Source organism: Odocoileus virginianus, chromosome 7, assembly GCF_023699985.2.
Source record: "Odocoileus virginianus isolate 20LAN1187 ecotype Illinois chromosome 7, Ovbor_1.2, whole genome shotgun sequence".
Lineage (NCBI taxonomy): Eukaryota > Metazoa > Chordata > Mammalia > Artiodactyla > Cervidae > Odocoileus > Odocoileus virginianus.
In genome coordinates this window covers 18,901,629-18,929,184 of record NC_069680.1, presented here as the reverse complement: position 1 = coordinate 18,929,184, position 27,556 = coordinate 18,901,629, and the positions used below count along the sequence as shown (strand labels likewise).

General features: G+C 37.0%; 1 protein-coding gene across 4 annotated transcripts in view; it reads right to left on the bottom strand.

Moving 5' to 3' along the window:
* Positions 1-26,920, bottom strand: part of CCDC172 (coiled-coil domain containing 172) — a 54,210-nt gene extending 27,290 nt beyond the window's left edge. For 3 of the 4 annotated variants that reach the window (XM_020897141.2, XM_020897147.2, XM_020897144.2), the window contains exons 1-3: positions 26,834-26,920; positions 26,223-26,367; positions 25,965-26,050 (exon numbers count right to left, since the gene is read on the bottom strand). In XM_020897141.2, the coding sequence (XP_020752800.2) occupies positions 25,965-26,050; positions 26,223-26,301 (165 nt within the window). In that variant the 5' untranslated portion in view covers positions 26,302-26,367; positions 26,834-26,920. The remainder of the gene's footprint in view (positions 1-25,964; positions 26,051-26,222; positions 26,368-26,833) is intronic. The other variant, XM_020897143.2, reaches the window with a different exon arrangement.
* Positions 26,921-27,556: the final 636 nt, after the last annotated feature.

The window sequence follows — 27,556 nt, the reverse complement described above, 5'->3', positions numbered from 1 at the left end:
AAGACCTAAAATTATCACTGAACTCACGTCTTCTTTCTTAAAAGGGAAAATAATAATTAAAGAAAGATATTAGACATACTGTCACTTAATTGGAATGTTTTACCATAAAACATGAAATCTGAAAAAATGAAATCTAAATACACCAAATGAAAATTAGACAACTATTTAAAAGATCTATAAGAAAGGTACAGCTGAAATTTTTCTCTTCCCTAAAATTCTATGTAAATTATCCACTTTGAGGTCTTTTTACTTCTTTTTTTTAACTCATTATTGGTGTACTCTTCATTCCTACTTTCTGTTTTACACTCTATCTTCTCATACATTTTCCTCTTTTAATCAAGACCTAAAAAGTCCCAGAGAATCAATTACTACAGAAAGATTACAGTAACATTAATTTTTAAATTTACTTAGGATCTGTGATGAAAACATTTAATGCATAATAGAATTGGCAAGTAGGGAAAAGGGTAATAGAAGAAAGAAGCAGGACTTTGGAGAAGCTCAAGTTAGGAAGGCTAAGAAAGAACAGATGCCTATGATATGCTGACTCACAAGCTGAAAATGGCAATAAGTTTGGCTGTAGGAACTACATGGGGTCTAATATTATCAGACCTTCTATTTTATTGTAACTAAGGGGTCAAAGGATTTAGGATCCATCCAGTTCCATCTACCAAGTTATTAATTTTACTACTAAAAAAGCTTTTCAAGACCACCTATTTGTGGAATGTGTTTCTCGCTGTTCCTTTTGTTCTTCCTGTTATCACAACTCATTTCTTAAATTATTTTTCACAGTCTGACTTTTTAAAACCATATCTACTACTGTATAAATATTCCAACTATAACCCTGAAGATACTGATAGGGTCACAAGATGAGGTCATCTCACAGAATAAATTATCATTAGAGATTTCTCTCATCTTTCTTTTGTTGCAAAAGTATGGGCAGGAATCAGAATTGGAAAGATACTAAAAGAGATGCAAAACTGTAAATTAAAAAGATATTTTTGAACTTATCTCTGAGTCAGGTTTGAATTGAGGCACTATCTTACACTCATAGTAGCCTGGACATCCATGATAAAAACAAACAAACAAAAAGACTTACTTACAAAAAGAAACTACTGGCTATATCTGCTAAATTACCCAGGGATCTCAAGGGGCTACAAACAATAAAAAGAAAGGGGTAGAAGGTTCAAATTTCTCTTTCTCATCTTGTTCCTTCCTCTGACTACAAACAAAATGAAAATATCTGTGTGCATCTATAAAGTTATATTCTAGAATCAAACAGCCACGCTTTGTCAGAAAATATAGCTCTTTTGCAAATTTTTAATTTATAACAGTGCCAACACTCTGGTTAATTTTACCTTTTTCAGCAATAAAGATTTTGCTTGTTTCTTCCCTGTCTTATTTCTCCTGGGATATTTGAGCTGTCAATAGAACTTGTAGTTTTCCCAATCAGTTAACTTATCTGGTCAACTAGGTCAGTTTCCAGCATAGCCATTATTTGGGACTCTTCACTACTCTTGCCACTTGGACACCCTTAGGTATTTTTCTACCAAAATAACTTGAAAATTGAGAATGACTGAGGATGTGAAATTAGTGTCTGGGTTCAAGTAAACAAAGAATTTTTAGTAATGCTCAAAATTCTCCAAGTCAGGCTTCAGCAATACATGAACCATGAACTTTCAGATGTTCAAGCTGGTTTTAGAAAAGGCAGAGGAACCGGAGATCAAATTGCCAGTATTCATGGGATCATTGAAAAAGCAAAAGAGTTCCGGAAAAACATCTATTTCTGCTTTATTGACTATGCCAAAGCCTTTGACTGTGTGGATCACAATAAACTGTGGAAAATTCTTCAAGAGATGGGAGTACCAGACCACCTGACCTGCCTCTTGAGAAATCTGTATGCAGGTCAGGAAGCAACAGTTAGAATTGGTCATGGAACAACAGACTGGTTTCAAATAGGAAAAGGGGTACATCAAGGCTGTATATTGTCACCCTGCTTATTTAACTTAAATGTAGAGTACATCATGAGAAATGCTGGGCTGGATGAAGCACAGCTGGAATTAAGATTGCCGGGAGAAATATCAATAACCTCAGATATGCAGATGACACCACCCTTATGGCAGAAAGTGAAGAAGAACTAAAGAGCCTCTTGATGAAAGTGAAAGAGGAGAGTGAAAAAGTTGGCTTAAAGCTCAACATTCAGAAAACTAAGGTCACGGCATCTGGTCCCATCACATCATGGCAAATAGATGAGGAAACAACGACAGACTATTTTTTGGGGCTCCAAAATCACTGCAGATGGTGACTGCAACCATGAAATTAAAAGACGCTTGGTCCTTGGAAGGATAGTTATGACCAACTTAGACAGCATACTAAAAAGCAGAGATTATTACTTTGCCAACCAAGGTCCATCCAGTCAAGGCTATGGTTTTTCCAGTAGTCATGTATGAATGTGAGAGTTGGGCCATAAAGAAAGCTGAGTGCTGAAGAATTGATGCTTTTGAACTATGGTGTTGGAGAAGACTCTTGAGAGTCCCTTCGACTGCAAGGAGATCCAACCAGTCCATCCTAAAGGAGATCAGTCCTGGGTGTTCACTGGAAGCACTGATGCCGAAGCTGAAACTCCAATACTTTGGCCACCTGATGTGAAGAGCTGACTCATTGGAAAAGACCTTGATGCTGGGGGGGATTGAGAGCAGGAGGAGAAGGGGATGACAGAGGATAAGATGATTGGATGGCATCTCCGACTCAATGGACATGAGTTTGAGTAAACTCCGGGAGTTGGTGATGGACAGGGAGGCCTGGTGTGCTGCAATCCATGGGGTCGCAAAGTCGGACACGACCGAGTGACTGAACTGAACTGAACTGAAACAAAGCACAAAGTATAATCTACACTTTGCTGTGGATGCTGTTGCTTAAAATAATTTCAGCTTTTAGGATCTGATATTTTGCTGATTAAATGCTCTGCCCAACAGTAAAACAGACATTACACAAGAAAACATCATGAAAGTTAGGTAGAAGTTTCCACATTCATAATCATAGTAACTGGGGTAAGAATGTGTTTGTATTGACTATGAAAAAAGTTACTCAACTATTTAAACACTAGAGCACATCAGTGAATACTGTATCAGTTGCAGATATTAACTTAAAAAATAGATCTATTATTTTTTTATAGGAGAAGAAAATGGCAACCCAATCTAGTAATTTTGTCTAGAGAATCCCACGGACAAAGGAACCTGGCAGGCTACAGTCCATGCGGTTGCAGAGTTAGATACGACTGAAGCGACTGAGGACACAGCACTTTTTTTTTAAATAAATACAGTTCTTAACCACAGGTGCAATGCTTAAAGAATAACTCACTATGACACAGTAATTCTAAAAGAGTAACAAAGAAGGCTCAATGTTAGTAAATATTAGTCTTTACAATTGCTCGTAGGCTTTACACGATTGCACTCCCTTATTCCCCCTACGATCTTTTCTTCTACCAGTCTCTTCTCAATCACCCCTCTCTAGCCACACTGGTCTGCTTGTTATTCCCCAAACATCCAGCCACACTCTCTCCTCAAGGCCTTTGCACTGGCTGTTCTCTGCCTAGAAACCTCTTTCTCCAGATTCCTCATGGTTCATTCCTTCACCTCAGTCAAGTCTTGGCTCATCTCTCCTCTTTTCACTAAGGATTGTAAGGATGCCTGATAAGACCACTGCTATGTAGGTCTGTTCTGGAAGTTTTTGTTAATGTAATATATCAAGAAAAGAAACAAGAGATAGAATGATTCAAAAACCCGGCACACAGTTTTCTTTCTTTTTCATTTCTTCAAGCAAATATGATTATTGTATACTTAGTAAATTTAACACACTGTTAGAAATAATAAAGAGTTCACTAAAAAGGCTAGTAACAAAATAAATACCAAAAACTAGTATTTTTTTTCTATTTACCAACAAGAAGTAGAAAAAAACAGGAAAAGATCCCATTTATAACAGCAAAAACAAAATAAATAAAACCACAAGTAAACTTAACAAGAAGTATCTGGGACCTATATGAAAAAGCCTATACTGATGAACATAAAAGAAAGTATAAATAAATGAAAGATACACTGTATTCGTGAATGTGAAGATTCATAGTTGTAAACATATCAGTTCTCCCCAAATAAAATGAGTATAATCTTAATTAAAATTCCAATACTTTTGTTGGATCTTGATAAAATGATCTCAAATTCTTTTTGGAAAACAAACAAATAAAAAGAATCAGGAAAATTCTAAAAAAGAAATTGTTCTTCCACAGCATCAAAGATATTGTAAAGCTAATGTAAGTTAAGTGATGGTGATACTGGTGACAAAACAAATAGATTAACAGAATTATATAGAATATATTAGAACAGACACAAATATACAGTTTCACACAAAAACGCAAGCTGGTATGTAAATATATATACATATATATATACGTATAAATATATGTGTATACATATGTATATATATATACATATATATTTAAACAACTACATCATAAAGATGGTGTTTCCCAGTCAATGAGAAACATGTGACACTTACCCAGGAGAAAAATAAGCAATCATTTTTATTTATGAGTAAGAAAAAATCTCGTAAAAGTTCTGGAAAAAGACATTGCTTAAACAATGAATTTCAGAAACAAACAAAAAGCTTAAAAATTCTAGTAACACAAAGATTCTAAATTTTGATTTAAAAAAAGTTACAAATAATAAAATTTTCAACAAATGACAAAGAAAGAGTTAATACCTATTGTATATAAGAAGCTAGAATTCAGTGAGAAAAAGACAAGAAAAGGATATTATTAGGCAATACACAAGGTAACTATGAGCAATACTAACAAATGAAAATACAAGTAACCTAAAAAGTTCAAATTAAAACCACGAAAGAGTCACTGTTGACACGTTTGTAAAGAAAATCAATCATTTCTATCGTACAAATAGTGAAATTGTGGAAATACAACCTGGGACTTTTCTGAGGACAATTTGAAAATTATCAAAAGCCTGAAGAATACAGTTGACCCTCCCGTGGACAACACAGGGCTTGGGGGACTGATTCATTGTATGGTAAAAAATCTATGTATAATTCATAGTTAGATCTCCATAACCACAGTTCTAATCTTCACAGTCAATCAATCAGATCATGCAGTACTGCAGGATTTATGAAAAAGAAATCTTCATGTAAGCGTACCCATGCAGTTCAAACCTATGTTGTTCAAGAATCAACTGTATCTACCAATTTGATTTCTAGGACTTTACCCTAAAAAAATAAGTGTACAGGGATGTATGTATAAAAGTATCATCACAGTGATATTAATAATTGCATTATAAATAGAAAACCAGTTACATAAAATATATAATAGCCATTTAATGGGAAACTATGCTACCATTAAAAATTGTTTACTTAGATATATACTTACTGATATATCCAAGGTATAGTAAATAGAGAAAAAGGCAAAGGAGAAAGGGAAAGATATACCCAATTGCATGCAGAGTTTCAAATAGCAAGGAGAGATAAGAAAGGCTTCTTAAGTGTAAAATGCAAAAAAAAAAAAAAAAAAAAAAATATATATATATATATATATATATATATAGGAAAACAATAGAATGGGAAAGACTAGTGATATCTTCAAGAAAATGAGAGATACCAAGGGAATACTTCATGGAAAGATGGGTGCAATAAAGGACAGAAATGATAAGAACCTAACAGAAGCAGAAGAGATTAAGAAGAGGTGGCAAGAATACACAGAAGAATTGTACAAAAAAGATCTTAATGACCCAGAAAACCATGATGGTGTGGTCATTCACCTAGAGCCAGACATCCTGGAGTCCAAAGTCAAGTGGGCCCTAGGAAGCATTACTGTGAATAAAGCTAGAGGAGGTGATGGAATTCCAACTTACCTATTTCAAATCTGAAAAGATGATGCTGTTTAAGTGCTGCACTCAATATGCCAGCAAATTTGGAAAACTCAGCAGTGGCCACAGGACTGGAAAAGGTCAGTTTTCATTCCAATTCCAAAGAAAGGCAATGCCAAAGAATGTTCAAACCAGCACACAATTGTGCTCATTTCACATGCTATCAAAATAATGCTCAAAATTCTTCAAGCTAGGTTTCAATAGTACCTGAGTTGGAACTTCCAGATGTATAAACTGGGTTTAGAAAAGGCAGAGGAACTAGAGGTCAAACTGCCAACATCCACTGGGTCATAGAAAAAGAAAGAGAATTCCAGAAAAACATCTGCTTCATTGACTATGCTAAAGCCTTTGTGTAGATCACAGCAAACTGTGAAAAATTCTTAAAAAGATGGGAATACCAGACCACCTGGTTTGGAATACACCAAAAAAAGATGTCCCTCATCTAAAGACAAAGAAGAAACCTCAGTGAGACAGTAGGATGGGTATAATCATGATAAAATCAAATTCCATACCTGCCAGGTGGGTGACCCACCAACTGGAGAACAATAATACCAAAGAAGTTTTCCCACTGTTGCAAAGGTTCTTAGCCTCACATCAGTCTTCCCAGGCTGGGAATCTGACAAAGGGACCGGGAATCCCCAAGGAATCTGACCTTGAAGGCCAGTGGGATTTGATTATAGAGCTTCCACAAGACTGGGGGAAACAGAGACTCCAGTCTTGTAGGGCACAAAAAAATGCTACACACACCAATACCAGAGAAAGGGAACAGTGACCCCACAGGAGACTGAACCAAAACTACCTGCTAGCGTTGGAGGGTCTCCTGTGGAAGTGTGGGTTGGCAGTGGCTCAACACAGGGATGGGTACTGGCAGCAGCAGTCCTAGGAGGTCCCCCTTGGCATAAACCCTCTTGAAGGTCAGCATTAACCCTACCTCAGAGCCCACCGACCCTAGGGCTGGGTCACCTCAGGCCAGACAACCCACAGGGAGGGAGCACAACCCCACTCATCAGCAGATAATTAGATTAAAGTTTTACTGAGCAACGTGCTGCCCACTAGAGCAAGACCTAGTTTTTCCCCCCTGTCCCTCCCATCAAGAAGCTTATAGAAGCCTCTTAGCCTCATCCGCCAGAGGCAGTCAGAAGAATCAAAAAGAACCACAATCCCACAGCAGCTAAAACAAAAACCACATTACAGAAAGCTAATCAGGATGAAAATGCAGAGTTCTGCCCCAGATGAAGGGACAATATAAAACCTCAGAAAAACAACTAAATGAAGTGGAGATAGCAATCTTTCAGAAAAAGAATTCAGAATAGTGATAGTGAAGATGATCCAGGATCTTGGAAACAGAATGGAGAAGATGCAAGAAATGTTTACCGAAGACCTAGAAGAACTAAAGAACGAACAAACAGAGATGAACAATACGCCTGAAGGAATCAATAGCAGAGTAACTGAGGCAGAAGAACAGACAAGTGACCCGGAGGACAGAATGGTGGAAATTACTGCCCCAGAACAGAATATAGAGAAAAGAATGAAAACAAACAAACAAACAAACCTGAAGACAGCCCAAGAGACCTCTGGAACAACATTAAATGCACTAACATTTACATTACAGGGGTCCCAGAAGGAGAGGACAGAGAGAGAAAAGACCTGAGAAAACTTTTGAAGCAGTAACAGCTGAAAACCTCCTGAACATGGGGAAGGAAATAAATAGTAAGCCAAGTCCAGGAAGCACAGAGAGTCACAGGAACACCCCAAGACACACAGTACCAAACTGACAAAAACTAAAGACAGAGATAAAATATTAAAGCGACAAGGGAAAAGCGACAAATAACATACAAGGGAACTCCAGTCAGGTTATCAACTGGTTTTCAACAGGAACTCTACAAGCCAAAAGGGAACAGCATGATATATTTAAAATGATGAAAGGGAAGAACATATAACCAAGAATACTCTACCCAGTAAGACTCTCATTCAGATTTGATGGAGAAATCAAAGGCTTTTCAGACAAGCAAAAGTCAAGAGCATTCAGCATCACCAAACCAGCTTTGGCCTTCCCAGGTTGCACTAGCAGGAAAAAAAAAAACCCACCTACCAATGCAGGAGACCTAAGAGATGTGAGTTCAGTCCCTGGGTTGGGAAGATCTCCTGGAGGAGGGCATGGCAACCCACTCCAGTATTTGTGACTGGAGAATCCTATGGACAGAGGAGGCTGGTGGGCTACAGTCCACAGCATAGCAAAGAGTTGGACACGACTCTTAGCACGCATGCAAACCAGCTTTACAACAAATGCTAAAGAAACGTTTCTACTCAGGAAACACTAAAGAAGGGAAAGACCTACAAAAAAAAAAAACCCAAAACAATTAAGAAATGACAATAGGATCATATATATTGATATTTATCTTAAATGTAGATGGATTAAAATGCACCAACCAAAAGACACATACTGGCTGGGCGGATGCAAACATGTGCATGTTCACATTTCCACTTACCACATCACTTTGCTTGACCCCACAAATTGTATGTAATCATTTTATACTGTTAGGTTAATGTTCCCATTATGGCTTACAACTGTAATTATTTTATTTTTTGTCTGACTATTGATTGTGAAAACTGATAAACATCTTTTACTACTGTGATTATGTAACTATTACTCACTAAATACCATTGTATCATGATTGGTCAACAGAAAAATAATAGAATTCTATATCACTAAATCTATATAATTTAATAGAAAAACCTATAATCACTTTTTAAAAATCCAGATGCATATCAGATTATCCTGGAATTTTTTGAAAAATACAAATGCCCAGGTATTGCTTTTTTTCTCCAAAGCTCCATATATGTTTCTAATGAGCAACCATGATTAAAAGCAACTGGACTATATGATGATCTTTTACTTTATCTAGGTTGTTTCACTTTTTCTATTTCATGTCCAGTGCTCACATTTCATTTAGTTTATGTTTTCCAATTTCTCCATCTCTTCTTTTTTTGTGTTTTTTCTCAAGTGTAGCAGAAAAGCTTTTGTATATACATACATAAATAGTATGTATATGTATTTTAGAAAACTTAAGAATTTTTGCCTAACTAAAAAATTTATGACATTTTGATTTCACTTCTTTGACTTATATGAATAGAATACTAGATTAATAACTTTAAAAGACATTTTTGCAACAAGCAACAAAGGTTTACTGTATGGCACAGGAACTCTAATTAGTATCTTGTAATAACCAATAATGGAAAATAATCTCAAAAATAATATGTGTATATATGTATAACTGAATCACCTTGCTGTGTACCTGAAACATTAGAAGTCAACTATACTTCAATAAAATATATATATTAAGGGAAAAAAAGACTGAGAGGAGCAGGAGCTGATAATAAAGAAGAAAGAACATTTTAGAGTAATAGCCTGGTCTATTTTCCTATTGTGGTGGTCACATATCTCCCATTCCTTCCACTTTTCTGTCTTCACTTGGGAGGAATTGATTAGAATTTTAACTAAGAAAACCTGGACTATATTTAAAACCATGGAACTAGCTTGAACCAAAGAAGCTGAGGTAGGCAGCCTTTCAACTAATCTTGAAATATTAATTTAGGCTATAACAATTCATAAGAACACACAAGCACCAAAGGCTATAAGAAATTCTTCCCAGCAGCACTGAGATGACAGGCACAGCTATGCATAGCCAGTTTACCTTTGACCGTTTCCATTCACCTTTTCTGAACCCATCTGGGGTTCCAAAGTCCATAGACAACCTCCTCAAAATAACCCTCCATCTTCAAAATTATTCTTCTCCTTTTCCTCAAATAAAACTCCCATTTCTAGAGAACTGCTGATTCAGCTAGGCATTACTCTGACTAGGGAAAGAATAGTAAAATACAAATAGTGATAGGCCAGGAACAGTCTGTAATGATACTTCTTAATCTGAAAGACTCTCCCTGGGGAGCTACTTTGAAATAAGGTGACTTCTGTGCAATTTGACAACTTAGGAAGCAGAACCTTACCTTACCTATCACTACATCTTCCTGTTCTGTCAGGATATAAAACAATGGAATGCTGAGGGTAGTGAATTTTCATGTACTGCTTTTAACGGAAGATCTATAAAATGTCACAGCTTCTTTAAAACATACATTTTCCTGCTCATAATAAGAAAACTTGGCACACAAGCAAGAGAAGATCAGACCTCAGTCAAGTATTCCACAATAATGCTAGAAACAGGTTGGAGATATTCACATCAACTTGTCAAACAGCAGTTTTAGTTCCAAGAAGACAGTTCATTCTTCAAGAATTCAAGAAAACAAGAATGGGGGAAAGAACAATTTATATATGCTAACTGTTGGCAAAACATAAGTCTGAATAGTTCTCACAGAATAACAATGTAAACCCTATAAAAATACCATAATAGAAGAGAAAAAGAGAACTGCCTGGAGAATTACAGAGAGAAAATACTGTATATATCTATAATAATTTTACTATGAAGTAAAAATTTTTTTGCTAATCAACTACTTGATGTCCTCAAGAGGTGCAAACAAAGATATGTTCACTAAAAAATAAGAGCAAGAAAAGACTCATTTTCTATTCAAAGACAGAGAAATGCTGGATAAAATATAAATAATTTAAAACATATATCATTAACATAGGGAAGCCAAAAAACAAGAGAGAAATATCATGCCAGAAGTCATCACACTAGAATTCAAGTCCAAAGGGGTATCTGGATACAGGCAACAGGGGCTAGGATTTTAAGAATGCTCAAATACGACTCAAAGTCAAAGCCAAAGGGAGATGAAACTGGATAAAGTAAGGAATAAAACAAACAAATGGGCTGTTATACACTTTTACACAGCAAAGGAAACCATAAACAACACAAAAGACAATGAATGGACTGACCGAAAATACTTGCAAATGACGCTAACCAACAAGGGATTAATTTCTAAAACACACAAAGAGCTCATACAGCTTAATATCAGAAGAGAACTCAATCAAAAATTGGGCAGAAGACCTAAATAGACATTTCTCCAAAGAAGACATACGGATGCTCAAGAGGCATATGAAAAGATGCTCAACATCATTAATTATTAGAGAAATGCAAATTAAAACTACAATGAGGTATCACTTCACACCAGTCAAAGTGGCCTTCATTAAAAAGTCTACAGATAATAAATACTGGAGAGGGTGTGGAGAAAAAGGAACTCTCCTACACTAATGGTGAGAATGAAAATTGGTGCAGCCACTATGGAAATAGTTTGGAGATGCCTTAAAAAACTAAAAATAGAGTTACCATATTATCCTGCAATCCCATTCCTGGGCATATCCTTGGAGAAAACTATAATTTGAAAAGATACATGAGAAAGAGACACATGCACCCCAATGTTCATCGCAGCACTGTTTATAATAGCCAGGACATGGAAGCAACCCAGATGCCCATCAGCAGACGAATGGATGAGGAAGCTGTGGTACATATACACCATGGAATATTACTCAGCCATTAAAAAGAATTCATTTGAATCAGTTCTAATGAGATGGATGAAACTGGAGCCCATTATACAGAGCGAAGTAAGCCAGAAAGATAAAGACCATTACAGTATACTAACACATATATATGGACTTTAGAAAGATGGTAACGATAACCCTATATGCAAAACAGAAAAAGAGACTCGTATGTATGGAACAGACTTGTGGACTCTGGGAGAAGGTGAGGGTGGGATGTTTCAGGAGAACAGCATTGAAACATGTATATTATCAAGGGTGAAACAGATCACCAGCCTAGGTTGGGTGCATGAGACAAGTGCTCGGGCCTGGTGCACTGGGAAGACCCAGAGGGATCGGGTGGAGAGGGAGGTGGGAGGGGGGACTGGGATGGGGAGTACATGTAAATCCATGGCTAATTCATATCAATGTATAACAAAAACTACTGTAATGATGTAAAGTAATTAGCCTCCAACTAATAAAAAATTAAAAAAAAAAAAAAAAAGAAAAGATACATGAACCTCAACATTCATAGCAGCACTATTTGCAATAGCCAAGACATGGAAGCATGTCAAAATGATAGATGAATGGATAAAGAAGATGTGGTATACATACATAATACAAAGGAATAATACTCAGCCACAAAAAAGAATTAAATGATATCATCTACAGAAACATGTATAGACCTAGAGATTATCATATTAAGTGAAGTATGTCAGATGAGAAAAATATCATATGATAACACTTATCTGTGGAATCTGTGATGGAAATGAACTTATTTATGAAACAGAAATAGATGCACAGACATAGAAAAAAAACTTATGGTTACTAAAGGGGAGAGTAGGACAGAGCAGAGAAGTAAATTAGGAGTTTAGGACTACCATATTATATACTACTATAAATAAAATAGATAAATAACAAGGACCTACTGTCTAGCACAGGGAATATCATCATCTTATAAGAACCAGTAATGGAAAAGAATCTGAAATAGAATACACACACACACACACACACACACACACACACACACACACATGTTATAGCTGAGAAAAGGAGAGAAGCTAAAGGCAAAGGAGAAAAGGAAAGATATACACATCTGAATGCAGAGTTCCAAAGAACAGCAAGGAGAGATAAGAAAGTCTTCCTCAGTGATCAATGCAAAGAAATAGAGGAAAACAATAAAATGGGAAAGACTAGAGATCTCTTCAAGAAAATTAGAGATTCCAAGGGAACATTTCCTGCAAAGATGGGCACAATAAAGGACAGAAATGGTATGGACCTAACAGAAGCAGAAGATATTAAGAAGAGGTGGCAAGAATACATAGAAGAACTATACAAAAGATCTTAATGACCCAGATAACCACAATGGTGTGATCATTCACCTAGAGCCAGACATCCTGGAGTCCAAAGTCAAGTGGGCCTTAGGAAGCATCACTAAAAACAAAGCAGGTGGAGGTGATGGAATTCCAACTAAGCTATTTTAAGTCCTAAAAGATGATGCTGTTAAAGTGCTGCACTAAATATTCCAGCGAATTTTGAAAACCCAACAGTGGCCATAGGACCGGAAAAGATCAGTTTTCATTCCAATCCCAAAGGGCAATGCCAAACAATGTTCAAACTACCACACAATTGCACTCATCTCACACACTAGCAAAGTAATTCTCTAAAGTCTCCAAGCCAGGCTTAAACAGCATGTAAACCGAGAACTTCCAGATGTTCAAGCTGGATTTAGAAAAGGCAGAGGAACCAGACATCAAATTGCCAACATCAGTTAGATCACAGAAAAAGCAAAGGAGTTCCAGAAAAACATCTACTTCTGCTTTATTGATTACGCCAAAGTGTCTGACTGTGTGGATCACAACAAACTGGAAAATTCTTCAAGAGATGGGAATACCAGACCACCTGACCTGCCTCCTGAGAAATCTGTATGCAGGTCAAGAAGTAACAGTTAGAACCAGACATGGAACAATGGACTGGTCCCAAATTGGGAAAGGAGTACGTCAAGGCTGTATACTGTCACTCTGCTTACTTAACTTATATGCAGAGTACATCATGAGAAATGCCAGGCTGAATGAAGCACAAGCTGGAATCAAGATTGGTGGGAGATATATCAATAACCTCAGATATGCAGATGATACCACCCTTATGGCAGAAAGGAAAGAGGAACTAAAGAACCTCTTGATGAAAGTGAAAGAGAAGAGTGAAAAACTTTGCTTAAAACTCAACATTCAAAAAAGTAAGATCATGGCATCTGGTCCCATGACTTCATGGCAAATAGATGGGGAAACATTGGAAACAGTGACAGACTTTATCTTTTTGGGCTCCAAAATCACTGCAGATGGTGACTTCAATGATGAAATTAAAAGACACTTACTCCTTGGAAGAAAAGCTATGACCAACCTCTCTCTCTCTTTAGTCTCTAAGTCATGTCTGACTCTTGCAATCCCATGGACTGCAGCCTGTCAGGCTCCTCTGTCCATTGGATTCTCCAAGAAAGAATACTGGAGTGGGTTGCCATTTTCTTCTCCATAGGATCTTCCCGACCCAGGAATTGAACCTGGGTCTCCTGCATTGCAGGCAGATTCTTTACTGACTGAGCTATGAGGGAAGCCCTAGACAAACCTAGACAGCATATTAAAAAGCAGAGAGATTACTTTATCAACAAAGGTCTATCTAGTCAAAGCTATGGATTTTCCAGTAGTCATGTATGGATGTGAGAGTTGGACCGAAAAGAAAGCTGAGCATGGAAGAATTGATGCTTTTGAACTGTGGTGTTGGAGAAGACTTGAGAGTCCCCTGAACTGCAAGGAGATCCAACCAGTCAATCCTAAAGGAAATAAGTCCTGAATATTCATTGGAAGGGCTGATGCTGAAGCTCCATTACTTTGGCCACCTGATGTGAAGAACTGACTCAGTGGAAAAGGCCCTGATGCTGGGAAAAACAGAAGGCAGGAGGAGATGGGGACGACGACAGAGGATGAGATGCCTGGAAGGCATTACCAACTCGATGGACATGAGTCTGAGCAAGTTCCAGGAGTTGGTGATGGACAGGGAGGCCAGGTGTGCCTCAGTTTGTGGGGTAGCAAAGAGTCAGACACAACTAAGTGACTGAACTGAACTGATACATATATGGATAATGTGTTATATACATATATGTATTATATATATGTAATAGAATCACTTGCTATACACTTGAAACTAACACAACATCTTAAATTAACCATATGTCAATTTTTAAAAGTGCCTACAGGAAATTGCTGACAGAGACTACCTCTCAGTCTGGAAATAAGGCAGAGGAATAAGTATAACGACTTCAACACTATCAGACTTTTCAACTAAAATGCTGCTTCAGTTCTTTGCAAAAAAATACTGCCTATGCTGGCTATGCACGTGGAGTAATAAAACTTCACCACCGGTTTAGAGATGCAGCAGAAAAGTGAGTTGCCTCTGTTGATCCATGAATAGAAAAGGAATCATACCCTAGAACCCCCAAACCCACACTTGAATTGTTCATGGGTGTGAGATTCAAATGTCTCCTAGCCAGGCAGCGCAGAAATCCTGAGCCCAAAAATTAACATGAAAATTTATCCTCAACAAATGAAATCTTCACAGTTCTGGCAGCAGGGTTGAAACTGCTCCTTAGGAACATCTTTTTTATTGAGACAAGGTAGTACTCCCAAGAAAGGAAAGTTCCACTAAAGACAAGTTCACAATAAAAAATTTTAAGGCTCATAAAAAAATATACCATGTGAAAAGGTCAACAGCTGTCACAAGCAGAATTCACAGAAGAGGAAAGATTTTTTATTTAATTTACTCACCCAATAATATGTAAAACCTACTGTAATTCAGACTGTTCTAGATAGTAAGAATAACAGCAGTAAACAAAAACAGATGGATATGTATTCCGTGTGAAGTTTACATCCACAAGGGCTTCGCATTACATTAACAAGGGCTTCCCAAGTGGTGCTAGTTGTAAGGAACCCACCTGCCAAAACAGGAGACATAACAGACGCAGGTTTGATCCCTGGATCGGGATGATCCCCTGGATGAGGGCATGGCAACCCACTCCAATATTTTTGCCTGGAGAATCCCATGGACGGAGGATCCTGGCAGCCTACAGTTCATAAGGTCACACAGAGTTAGACAGGACTGAAGCGACTTAGCACACATGCAGCACAAGGAAAGATAAACGGTAAAGAGATCAACATAAAAATGTCAAGAGAAATTAAGAGCTACAAAGAAAAATAAAGCATAAGCCAGGAAAGAGACAGAGATGGCATGAGGTTTATATATGATTTATATATTATTTTATATATGGACCTAAGGGAGGGTCAAACTTTTTGATTTTATGACTTCTGGTCTTTAAGATTTTATAGCCTTAAAAAATTATTGAGGAATTTTATTTAATTATTTTTGTGAGTTGTATCTATAAATATTTTCAGTTTCAAAGATTAAAACTGAGAAACTTTTAAAATATTTAATTCACTTAGGAATAATGACAATCCATTTGTTGTATACTAAAATAAATATATTTTTATAAAAATAATATTTTCCAAAACAGAATGAAGTAAGAAGCAATGCATTTACATTTCTGCAAATCTTTTCTAAATCTGGTTTAAAAGAAGACAGCTGAATTCTTTTTTTTTTTTCCCATTTATTTTTATTGGTTGGAGGCTAATTACTTTACAATATTGTAGTGGTTTTTGCCATACATTGACATGAATCAGCCATGGATTTACATGTATTCCCCATCCCAATCCCCCCTCCCACCTCCCTCCCCATTCCATCCCTCTGAGTCTTCCCAGTGCACCAGGCCCGAGCACTTGTCTCATGCATCCAACCTGGGTTGGTGATCTGTTTCACCCTTGATAATATACATGTTTCGATGCTGTTCTCTCGAAACATCCCACCCTCGCCTTCTCCCACAGAGTCCAAAAGTCTGTTCTGTACATCTGTGTCTCTTTTTCTGTTTTGCATATACAGTTATCGTTATCATCTTTCTAAATTCCATATATATGCTTTAGTATACTGTATTGGTCTTTATCTTTCTGGCTTACTTCACTCTGTATAATGGGCTCCAGTTTCATCCATCTCTTTAGAACTGATTCAAATGAATTCTTTTTAATGGCTGAGTAATATTCCATGGTGTGTATGTACCACAGCTTCCTTATCCATTCGTCTGCTGATGGGCATCTAGGTTGCTTCCATGTCCTGGCTATTATAAACAGTGACAGCTGAATTCTTATATCTGCTTCTTTATCCAATCTTTTGCACTATGTTTCTTGGTTGAAGTATATGAAGAAAATCTAGCCTCACAAAGATGTACAGTTGGAAACGAGAGGAGTATTTTAATACCCTAATAATTATGCCATATTCTTCAGGAACTAAATGAGTGGCAGTTCCTTAAAGGTTAGTTGCAATGTGGGATCTGAAACCATTTCAATAAATTTTTCATTCTGTTACAATAAAAACCATTGGTCTATTTTGTGCTTTGAGTGAATCTTCTATCCATGTACAATTAAAATCATGTGCTGTTCATGTCAATGTATGACAAAAACCACTACAATACTGTAAAGTAATTAGCCTCCAACTAATAAAAATAAATGAAAAAAATAAATAAAAAATAAAATAAAATCATGTGCTGGTCATTTTGAAAATATTCCTTCACTGAATTATTCAAGTCCTCCAAATGTTGATATACTCTATAATGCAATATTTAAAACATTTATTAATATCACCTACAAACTCAGAAAAATCTTTATGTACTGGGAAACTGTACATATAGTGACAAATAGTGACACATACAGTGCACATATAGTGACAAATTTGAGTCTTTCAACATTTTAATTTTTGTTTGAAAGGTTGAATATTATCATTGGCAAAATAATATTTGCCTTGACATCAGGGTCATTTCATTCATTTTTGAGAAAATTTTGTCAAGTACTGAAGTCTAAATAACTACACTTATCTGTCAATTATTCAAGTAAAAAGGATGCTCCAGAAAAAGAATAGCTAGTTCATACTGAAACTCAATCATACAAATACTCTCCTGTGAGACAATCATTGTACTTCAGAATATAGAAGTACTTTATGTGAACTTCCCATTTCATCACACACAATATTAAAAACACATACATAGAATGGTTAGTTTCAAAACAATATTTTTTATACTTTAATCAAGGGCATACAGTGAAATTGGTGGGTTTTGCTTTCTCACTGTGAGCGTGTAGCAGTGAATAATACAATGACTACGAGCCGTTTGTTGCCACTGCCTTAATTTGTTCTGAGGTGCCAATATTTGCCTTTGCACTATCAGTGTTCATATCAGAACAGTGCAAATGACAAATAATAGCTTTATATCATTAAGAAAACAGTTTGACTTCACAAAACTCTTCCTATAGAGTTTTGAAAGCAAAATTGTGGTGTGGCAAACTGTGGTGTGGCAGAGTCCCTTGGACAGCTAAGAGATCATACCAGTCAATCCTAAAGGAAATCAACCCTGAATACTCTTTGGAAGGACTGATACTGAAGCTGAAGCGCCAATATTCTGGCCACCTGATTCGAAGAGCCGACTCATTGGAAAAGACCCTGCTGCTGAGAAAGATCGAGGGCAGGAGGAGAAGGGGGCAACAGAGGATGAGAAGATTGAATGGCATCACCAACTCAAGGGACATTAATCTGAGCAAACGCCAAGAGATAGTGAAAGACAGGGAAGCCTGGAGTACTGTAGTCCATGGGGTCACAAGGAGCCGGACATAACTGAGTGACAGAACAACAATGGATCATAGATCCCACTTTGAGACCCACAGCTCTAAAGTGCCAACTAAGCTGAGAGGTAAGGTAAACAACCATCAAGATTTACATGTGACTGTTCCAACGTGAGAACTGAAAGTCTCACATTCTCATAGAATGGTTGGCCTCTCTACCAGGAAAGAGCTAAAAGTGTGTATAAAATACCAATAGCTGAGAGAAGCATTTCAAGCAGAGAAGACACCAAGTGCAAAGGCCCTGAGGTCAAAGAATGGCTGGTACATTCAAGAAAATTCTTTTAGTCAAGAATTTAAAAACCCACTACAAAGGTACACACCCTAGAAGATCAGATTATCCTTAGTGGTGAGCTACTAGAAAATGCCAGTGCTACATTAAAATATCTGGTGAACTACTGTAGTTCCCCATTTTAGAAAAGAATTCATGACAAGCATTATAAGGCTTTCTTTAGAGAATTAAACAGAGACAATTTTAAGTAATTACAGAAATTTTAAAAAGTGAGATCAAGAATTTTGAATTTACTGTTAGATTTCTATAGTAGAAGTTGCTTAATGTCAACCCTCTAATTAAGATAAAAGGTTGTTACATAATTTACTTGCCAATTACTCTTGGCATCATTTAAGAGTTGTTCAATGAATGTTTGTTGAGCGAATGGATAAGTGAAGTGAAAAGGATATCTAATTGATTTTCCAGGAAATCACAAATCAAAAGGTAAACTTTTTTAAAGGTATTCTTTTGTGCTGTATATTCTTAGGAGGCTAGCAAACTAAATGTTAATCTCATGCTTTCTGCATACTGAGCCACAAACTTACTGTCTTTAATTAGATCATTGTCTCAGTTCCTGGAAAGGAAGTATTTCTTTTCTTTCCTGTTTAAAACACTTCTAACATTTCAGGGTAAACAATTTATTTAGAGTAGTTCTTTTTAAAAAAGGAATACAGGCACACTAGTAGATTAAACAATTAGAAACAGTGCAGTAGATTTTCTACCTCAGGGATCCAAGCCAGGAAACGGGCAACTTTTGTGATTTATAAGCATTTGCAAACAGAAAGGCTATCTGGCATACTGTTATATGGTTTGCTCTCTACTGCTATTACCATGAAATGTTACTCAGATTTTCTTAAGATCATGAAAACAAACCTGAGAAAAAGGAGTCCAACAAATGCTATATGTAATAATCTTTTACTTCATTTAGAAATAAAATCATTTCAGTTATATTAAGAGAAAGATTACTACTTCTCAGAGATAAGACCCTCCCATAAAAGAACTGCAACCAATTACATGGCCATTAATTAAGTAGGCCATCTAGAAAACAGCTTTGCAAAATGGCCAATGAGCACCTGAAAAGATGTTCGATATTAATCTCATTAGGAAACTGGAAATACAAACCACAATGAACTACCATCTCCCAGCCCCTAAGATGGCTATCAAACAAACCAAATATCTCAAGAAAGCAAGTGTTGGTGAGTATATAGAAAAACTGGAACCTTCATATATTCCTGGTGGCAATGTAAAATTGACACTACAGAAAACTTGGTATTTCCTCAAAAAGTTAAACCTACAATTAACCATATGACCAAGAAATTCTACTCCTAGGTGGGACACCCAAGAGAACTGAAATATAATATTCATACAAAAACTTGTACACAAATGTTCACAGCACCATTACTCACAATAGCTAAAATGTGGAAATAACCCAATGTCCATCAACTGAGGAACGGATAAATAAAGTGCATCCATACAATGGAATGTTATTCATATGAATGTCATTGTATGATTATACTTATATGAAACGTCCAGACACAGAAAGTAGACTAGTGGTGACCGAGAGCTCATGAGGTTTGAGGGAGGTGGAGGAGTGACTAATATGGGGAGGAGTGACTAATATGGGTACAGAGTTTCTTTTTGGGGTGATGAAAATATTCTGGGCTCAGATAGTGATGGTTGCACAATCTTTTGAATGGACTAAAAGCCACTGCTCTGTAACTTTTAAGATGTATCTTTATTTTTTAAAGTAACCTCACAGCTATGTGCCCCAGCTTAAGAAATAAAACATTATAGATATAGCTGAAATACCCTGTATAGCCTTCCTTGATTACATTGATCTTCTACTCCCATCAGAGATAATCACTAAGCTGATGTGTTATTATCATTCCTATGTATGCCATTATAATTTCACTATACACATATAAACCCCTTACAAGATGTATTATTTGTTCTGTGTGTTTTTAAATGGTCTCATGCTTATGTAACTTTTATAGGTTGCTTTTTTTTTTTATCACAAAGCAAAGTTATCATGACAGTTAAGTAGTTCAGAAGAGAGGACAAAATACACGAGAGTAAAAGGTTTACAACAGTCACTGCAGAGAGTGAGAAAGAGAAATGCAGCAGTTTTCCAGGCAGCGTGGAGGTCTCAGCTGAGGCTAAAGCCAACATCCATGTATATATACATTGGATCAAATCTCTCCTGGAATCTCCTGAGTGTTGGCATAGTAGTAAATAACTGACTCACCCAGAATATAATTCTGGAAATAGGTAGCTGAGGTAATAATGGAGAAGAAGGTCACTGAACATGTGGAGACCAAAGAACCAAGAAGTCAGGAAGGTAGCTAAATAGTACGTATAGACAATGATATCATACAAGATGCTGGCAAGAGTTGAGATAGAGTGAAAGCCTGAGAACCAAGTGCCAAATTCTAAAGAACAAGGGAGATTACCCAGTGAGTGAGTAAAATGACAGAAAAGAGCAGGGAGGAAAGTTGGCCGAGTCTAGAATATAGGATTAACTACCACAAGCAGGTAGAGAAATAATGTCCTGGAAGCAGCACTGGGGAGTGAAGAAGACATCCATCAAACCATCAACTATGAGGTACCTTGGATGTGAAAGAAAAATCATCTTCCATAGAAGAGACTCCAGAGTCAGTGACCCCCATAGACTGCAGCTTGCCAGGCTCCTCTGTCCATGAGATTCTCCAGGCAAGAATACTGGAGTGGGTTGCCATGCCCTCCTCCAGGGAGGACATGGACTTGTACAACTGACCAAAGTGAATAAAAAAGGGGAAATACACCTAAACTTCTATGAGAACTTAAAAAAATCAGCTATACATGTTTAAGACAAGAGAACTTTGTAATTTCATGTGAAAAGGTCAGAGATTAAAAGCAATTAAGAATAACTACCCTCAAAAGTGTCCTGGTCATGACTAACAGAGCTACATGTATATATTAAACTATGATAAGGAGAATTTGAACTTTATTTTTCAAAATTAAGATCAAATAATTCACATGTATTGTTATTTAATCAAATGTTAATTGGAGAAGAAATGCCTTTCTTTTATCTATGTTTTAAGCAACTTTTCATCAACAATAAAATGAAACATAAGTAGTATATAAATTTTTCTTTCATTAAACTTCTTAAAAAGGGGAAAAATCTTAATTACACAGCTTCAATATTATAAATGATAATAATTTGTGATTTGTTCTTTCCCTAATTAGGTAATAAGAGTTCAGTTCAGTCACTCAGTCGTGTTGGACTCTTTGCGATCCCATGGACTGCAGCATGCCAGGCTTCATTGTCCATCGCGAACTCCCAGAGCTTGCTCAAACTCACGTCCATCGAGTCAGTGATGCCATCCAACCACCTCATCCTCTGTCATCCCCTTCGTCTCCCGCCTTCAATCTTTCCCAGCATCATGGTCTTTTCCAATGAGTCAGTTCTTTGCATCAAGTGGCCAAAGTATTGGAGTTTCAGCTTCAGCATCAGTCCTAACGGATTAAGACTCTGTCTGCTGTTCTAGGAGGGTTCATAATTTTCATCAATTGAAAAATATGAAAGCATATATTCTGAAATAAACAAATAAATGAGGCCACCTTAAGTTACTTATTTCAATACCATTTTCCTTTAAAATTCATGAAATATTATTTCATTAGTGTTATGATGTTTAAATAGGTTAAAACTGGAAGAAGAAAAAAGTAAAACTGCCTCAGATTTTCCTCCATTTACTTCCTCTTGAGGGAGGATGGCTTTATGTTAGGTTTTTTGTAATATGTTTCTAAAGATTAAAATGTCCCAATTTTAACCATATATTACTATTTTTAAAAGAAGAAAACTCTTTCAAATGCTTTAAAAAAAAAAACATTCTGCAAGTCCCTAATTTTTATTTTTCCTGTCATCAATATTATAAAACCTTTCCTTGACGATCAGAAGCTATAGATATTGGTAAGCATTAACACAAATCCAGAGCATGTTCTTGTCTTTCTGTTTTCACATTACCAAACCTAACCAGGCATATCAAAGTTCTCCAATTCACAAAGTACTCAGACTACATAATCTGAGGCTTTTGCAACCATGTATTTTAAAGTACTCATTGAGCCCTGAAAGCAAATGCTATCATTCAAGTTCTAATTACATGCTACTTGGGTTTCATAGAACAGAAAAATATAAATACTATACTTCCTGAATTCATTTTTTGACCACAAGCAACTTCCAAAATAAATGCCCAAAATACTTTCTGAATGTATCACTGTGCAAATACCTCAAGCACTGGCTCATTCAAATTATGTTCTAGTTTCTCCTTATGCTGCTTCTAGTTGATAAATTAGTCAATAAATGCCAAGTCAAATATGCAAGTAAACATATTTTCATTGTTATTGGCAGACATATAATTAACTCTGAGAATAAAAGAAACAAGAAATCAATTTATGATTACTTCTTCAGTTCTTCCATTAGTCATTTACATTGTAAGTGTGGTTCCACTTTAAAGATCTTTATACACACACACACACACACACCCCCATGTTGACTATATAATAAATCAAATTATTTCAGTTATAAATTAGTACTGTATGAACTGTGAACCACATATGTTAATTGTATTAGTAAAAGCAATTGTATTACTACCCACATATATGAGCTGATTAAAAAGCAATGTGCATTCATGAACCTATATTAATTAGTAATTTCAACAAATGTTTCCAAACAATGCTATGGATTTGCTCTTTCTTCTCTCAAATAAAACTATTTGAATCAGTTTTTTATGTATGTGTATATAGCAACAAACTACATTTCCATTTTCAGCAAAATAAGCTTTTAACTGAGAAAATATTACAAAGAGTAAACCTACTATTTTCTAAAGATATTCAAGAATAAACCTTTTTTTTTCCTTAACATTTGTTATCTGCCAAGTCAATATCTTCGCCAATCCAGGAAATAAACATTTGCTCAAAAACTTACATTACTATCCTTTTAAAAATATTGCCCTAGACTAGATGCAAAAGCTTCAGACACTATTATATGTGAATTCCATGAAGAAAAAAGTTTAAGATGAGCTTTAAAAAATGTTTTAATAAAATACACTGCCATTACTCAGTTACTACTTTCATTATTGTCATTTATTTTATTTTTTGTCATTTGTTTTTAAATTATATACCATGAACAAGTCATTTACCTCTCTTTTTCCTCCCCTAAAAAGGGGTATTAATGATGGTGCCTCATCACAGAATTCCTGACAGGATTAAAAGAGTTAATACAAGGGAAGCATCGAGAACAGTGCCCAACATAGAGTAAGTGCACAATAAGTGTTAGCTATGCATTACTTAATTGCATATGTTTTGCCTATTACTTGTATTGGCTTCTAGTTAACAATTCTGAAAGTATCTTAATTCTTTTTAAAGAAGAAATTAAGCTACACCATGACATTCTTAAAACTTTGCCCATGCCACCAGCTTTTAGAATTATTTTTAGCAGTTAGTTTATCTACTACTCACAGGCAAAATAGGACCTAAGGTCTCACTGAACCATATTTCCAAATTCTATTTTAAAAGACAGTACATCCTGAATAGTCACTGGAAGGACTGATGCTGAAACGGAAACTCCAATACTTTGGCCCCTTGATGCGAAGAACTGACTCACTGGAAAAGACCCTGATGCTGGGAAAGATCGAAGGCAGGAGGAGAAGGGGATGACAAAGGATGAGATGGTTGGATGGCATCACCGACTCGACGGACATGAGTTTGAGCAAGCTCCGGGTGTTGGTGATGGACAGGGAAACCTGGTGTGCTGCAGTCCATGGGGTCGCAAAGAGTCAGACATGACTGGGCAACTGAACTGAACTCTCCCTATTATCTCCCTTTTAGTACTCATTCATTCAAACCACCAATGTATACTGTGTGTTATGGAATACAGGTTGTGGGAATAAAAGATGGTTAAGAAAAAAATTCCAAATACAGTGCCCACAAAAGAATGAGAGATACAAACATAAATACAAGTATGCTCTGTTGTTTAATGATAAAGTGATATCCCAAATGCGATGATAAAAATATCTTTCCAAGATGTACAAGGGAGGGCTCTTGGGTGGTGTTTGAATAAGAATTGAAAGGACGAACTGAAGAAGCTTGAGAGGTGGAGAAAGAATCTATGATTATTTTATCCAAAAAGAGAACTGGAAATTTCTCACAGTGTTACGCCTACTTGACTTATTTTAGCAAACAGACTTTCTCAGATTTCCCATTGCACACTGCTCACATAATTTATCTTCAGGAGTTGGATAAATATTTTTGTATGGCTGTCTGCCCTCCACTCATAGCAAGGCTATGGGTGACCTATTTGGATGATGTGCTTAGCTCCCATCCTCCCAAAGCTCAAGAGAGATCTTCCAAAACCCACTTTTATCACATCATTCCCTGATCAAAATCCTGCAATGGTTTCCTCCTATTCCCAGGCATCAACCCCTGCTTTGTAGATTTCTCTCCACAAATGCCTTGCCTATGCCTCCCTTTTGTTCATATTCTCCCCCTGCTCCAAATACTTTTCTCTTACTATTATATTTCACTCTGCCTCTCAAAAATTCTATCCACATTTCAAAATCCACCCTCAAAATAACATCAGATTCCTTTGTTTCTGTGTAAAATAACAGAACTTTACAAATGCTGCAGAAAAGACTGAAATGCTAGTGGAAAAAAAAATGATTCCTCTGGATGAAAGACATGTCCAAAATGTGGCAGAAAACTGAAAAATAAATGGTAAGATGCAAGGAGGATTCCAGACAGAGCAGACACATGTGTACCCGTGGCTGAATCATGTTAATGTATGGCACAGGCCAATACAATATTGTAAAGCAATTATCCTCCAATTAAAATAAAATGTGAAAAAAAAGTTATTACAATAAAAAAGGTAGAGACTCCTTTGAAAGTTACATTCAATTGTTTCATCAACACAGCACACTTCTTAAATTATTTATTCTTCTAAACTTATTTCCCACACAAACTACTTAATTGAATCATTCTTCTTCCAACGGCATTATGCTCTTTTGAAACGTTAACCATTCCACAACAGGGACAATGAATTCTTCATGACTTAAATTGGTTTCTGTAGAACAAATTCATGTTAGAGTGGAAGGTGTCACCAGATTCAGAACTTTAAATATTACCAGACAGCATGGAACAATGCTCACTAACACAGTAGCATGCTTCATGATGGTGGGTGTGTGTGTGTGTTTGTGTGTGAGTGTGTGTGTCTTTGTACGTGCTCATACATGTCTGACTCTTTGTGACCCCATGGACTGTAGCCCGCCAGGCTCCTCTGTCCATGGGATTCTCCAGGCAAGGATACTGGAGTAGGTTGCCATTTCCTCCTGGAAGGGATCTTCCCCACCAAGGGATCCAACCTGCATCTGGTGGGTCTCCTGCACTGGCAGGAGGATTCTTTATCATAACCACCACATGGAAGGACAACTAGTTAAATAGTATCATATCCTCAAACAGTCAAGTAAAAACACCTTTTCAAGTGATAATGAGCAAGTTCTGTATGTCAATACCTTAGACTCCAACTGAATTTTCTCTTCATTCAGCTGCTCTGCTGCTCTCTGGATTTTCTCACGACATCTGTTTATTTCTGACCTTACTGTAATAAAAAATTAAATGCTTAAACACGTCCATCTCTCTGGAGTCCCCATTCTGGTGCCTGTGATAAGACACCTTTCAGCTGTCTTTCCCCCACCCCTCACTGCTCTGCCCACTGCCCACGGCCTTCCCTGCAGCTCCAAGCCCCCAACTCAAACAGCAGAGGCCCTGACCTTCCCGCATCAAGCGGCGACTCTCCTCGGCCTGGTGCTCGGAGAATATGATGTGCTGGAACAAAGACTCCAGGCTCATCTCAGGCTGCGCTCCTGCTGCTCCCGTCTTCGTCCTTAAAATATTTTATAACCAAGTCTGAGGATCCTGGAAAGCAGAAAGAAGCCTGATTCCAGGGCCATTCCTGGTTCGGGCTCCACAGGCCTGTCCCCCGCCAACACCAACTACGGGGCCCCTACGGGGTGAGGTGAGGCCCGAGGCTCCGGGGCCTCGACCACACTCCGGGCCTCCGTTTCCTCCATTAAGTTGGACAAACTTGCTTTTTTTCCCCTCCCGTGCGCCTTCGTTTCTCCTGTGACCCGTCTCAAACTGCCTTGTTCCCCTGGCTGAGCGCGGCTCCCCTCAGACAAGGCCTTGGCCCCGGAGCGGGGTTCTTTTTCGTTCTTGTAGAGGGTTGGGGGAAAAAAAAAAATGGATTCACCGAGGCCTGAGCTTTGGAGCAGTTTGGACAGCAGCCTTTTCGGGGCTCGGGCTTTTCCTCTCATTCCCCTGCCCCCCAATGCCCAGTCTCAAGTAGAAAGTCCTCAAAGCAATCTCTCAGCAAAATACGTACCTGCAACAATATGGTGGGCTGGACACCTAGCAGAAGGCCTCACTTAGCGGGTCTCTGGGAACTGAGCCTACGGTGTCTCGTTGGGCCCATTACGCGTCATTCAGTGGTTTCGCTTGGTTCCGCTCTGGCTACGTGGCCAGCAACAGTCTTTAGGTCATCCTGGGAGTTGGAGTGATCTGTCTCCAAGGCACAAATCCAGTCTCATAATAAAGTACAAAGTATCTGTGATTCTAAATATAAACTTTTGCAAAGTCTTATCACTTGACGATGGGAAAGACGGCTATAAATGTACAATGTCTGACATTCGCCTTAATCATTCCTTTGTAATCAGGGCATATCTTTTTTGTCTGCTTTAAAATTAATCATTGCCTTTTGTAATCAAGCTGCGGTAATATTAACACTTCAATATCTGCGTAATATGTGTCAGAGACCAAAGTGGTTGCTAATTAAAGCTTAAACATGAAAGGCACCTTTGGGACTTTGGTATGGGATTTTTAAATTAAAAAATAAAATATTTTTAGTTTCAGTAGGTCAAAATATTAAGATTATAATAAACATTTGACTTTCTGTCTAAATGTTAAATTCAAAGTGGCTAAACTTTAAAGAAATGTATTAAGTAAAAACTGGTAAATGTAAATTCTGTCACATCATTTGTATAATAAACTTAATTAAAATTTCAATAATGCTATAGCATAATCAGTTATAAATGTTAACCTTTTTTCA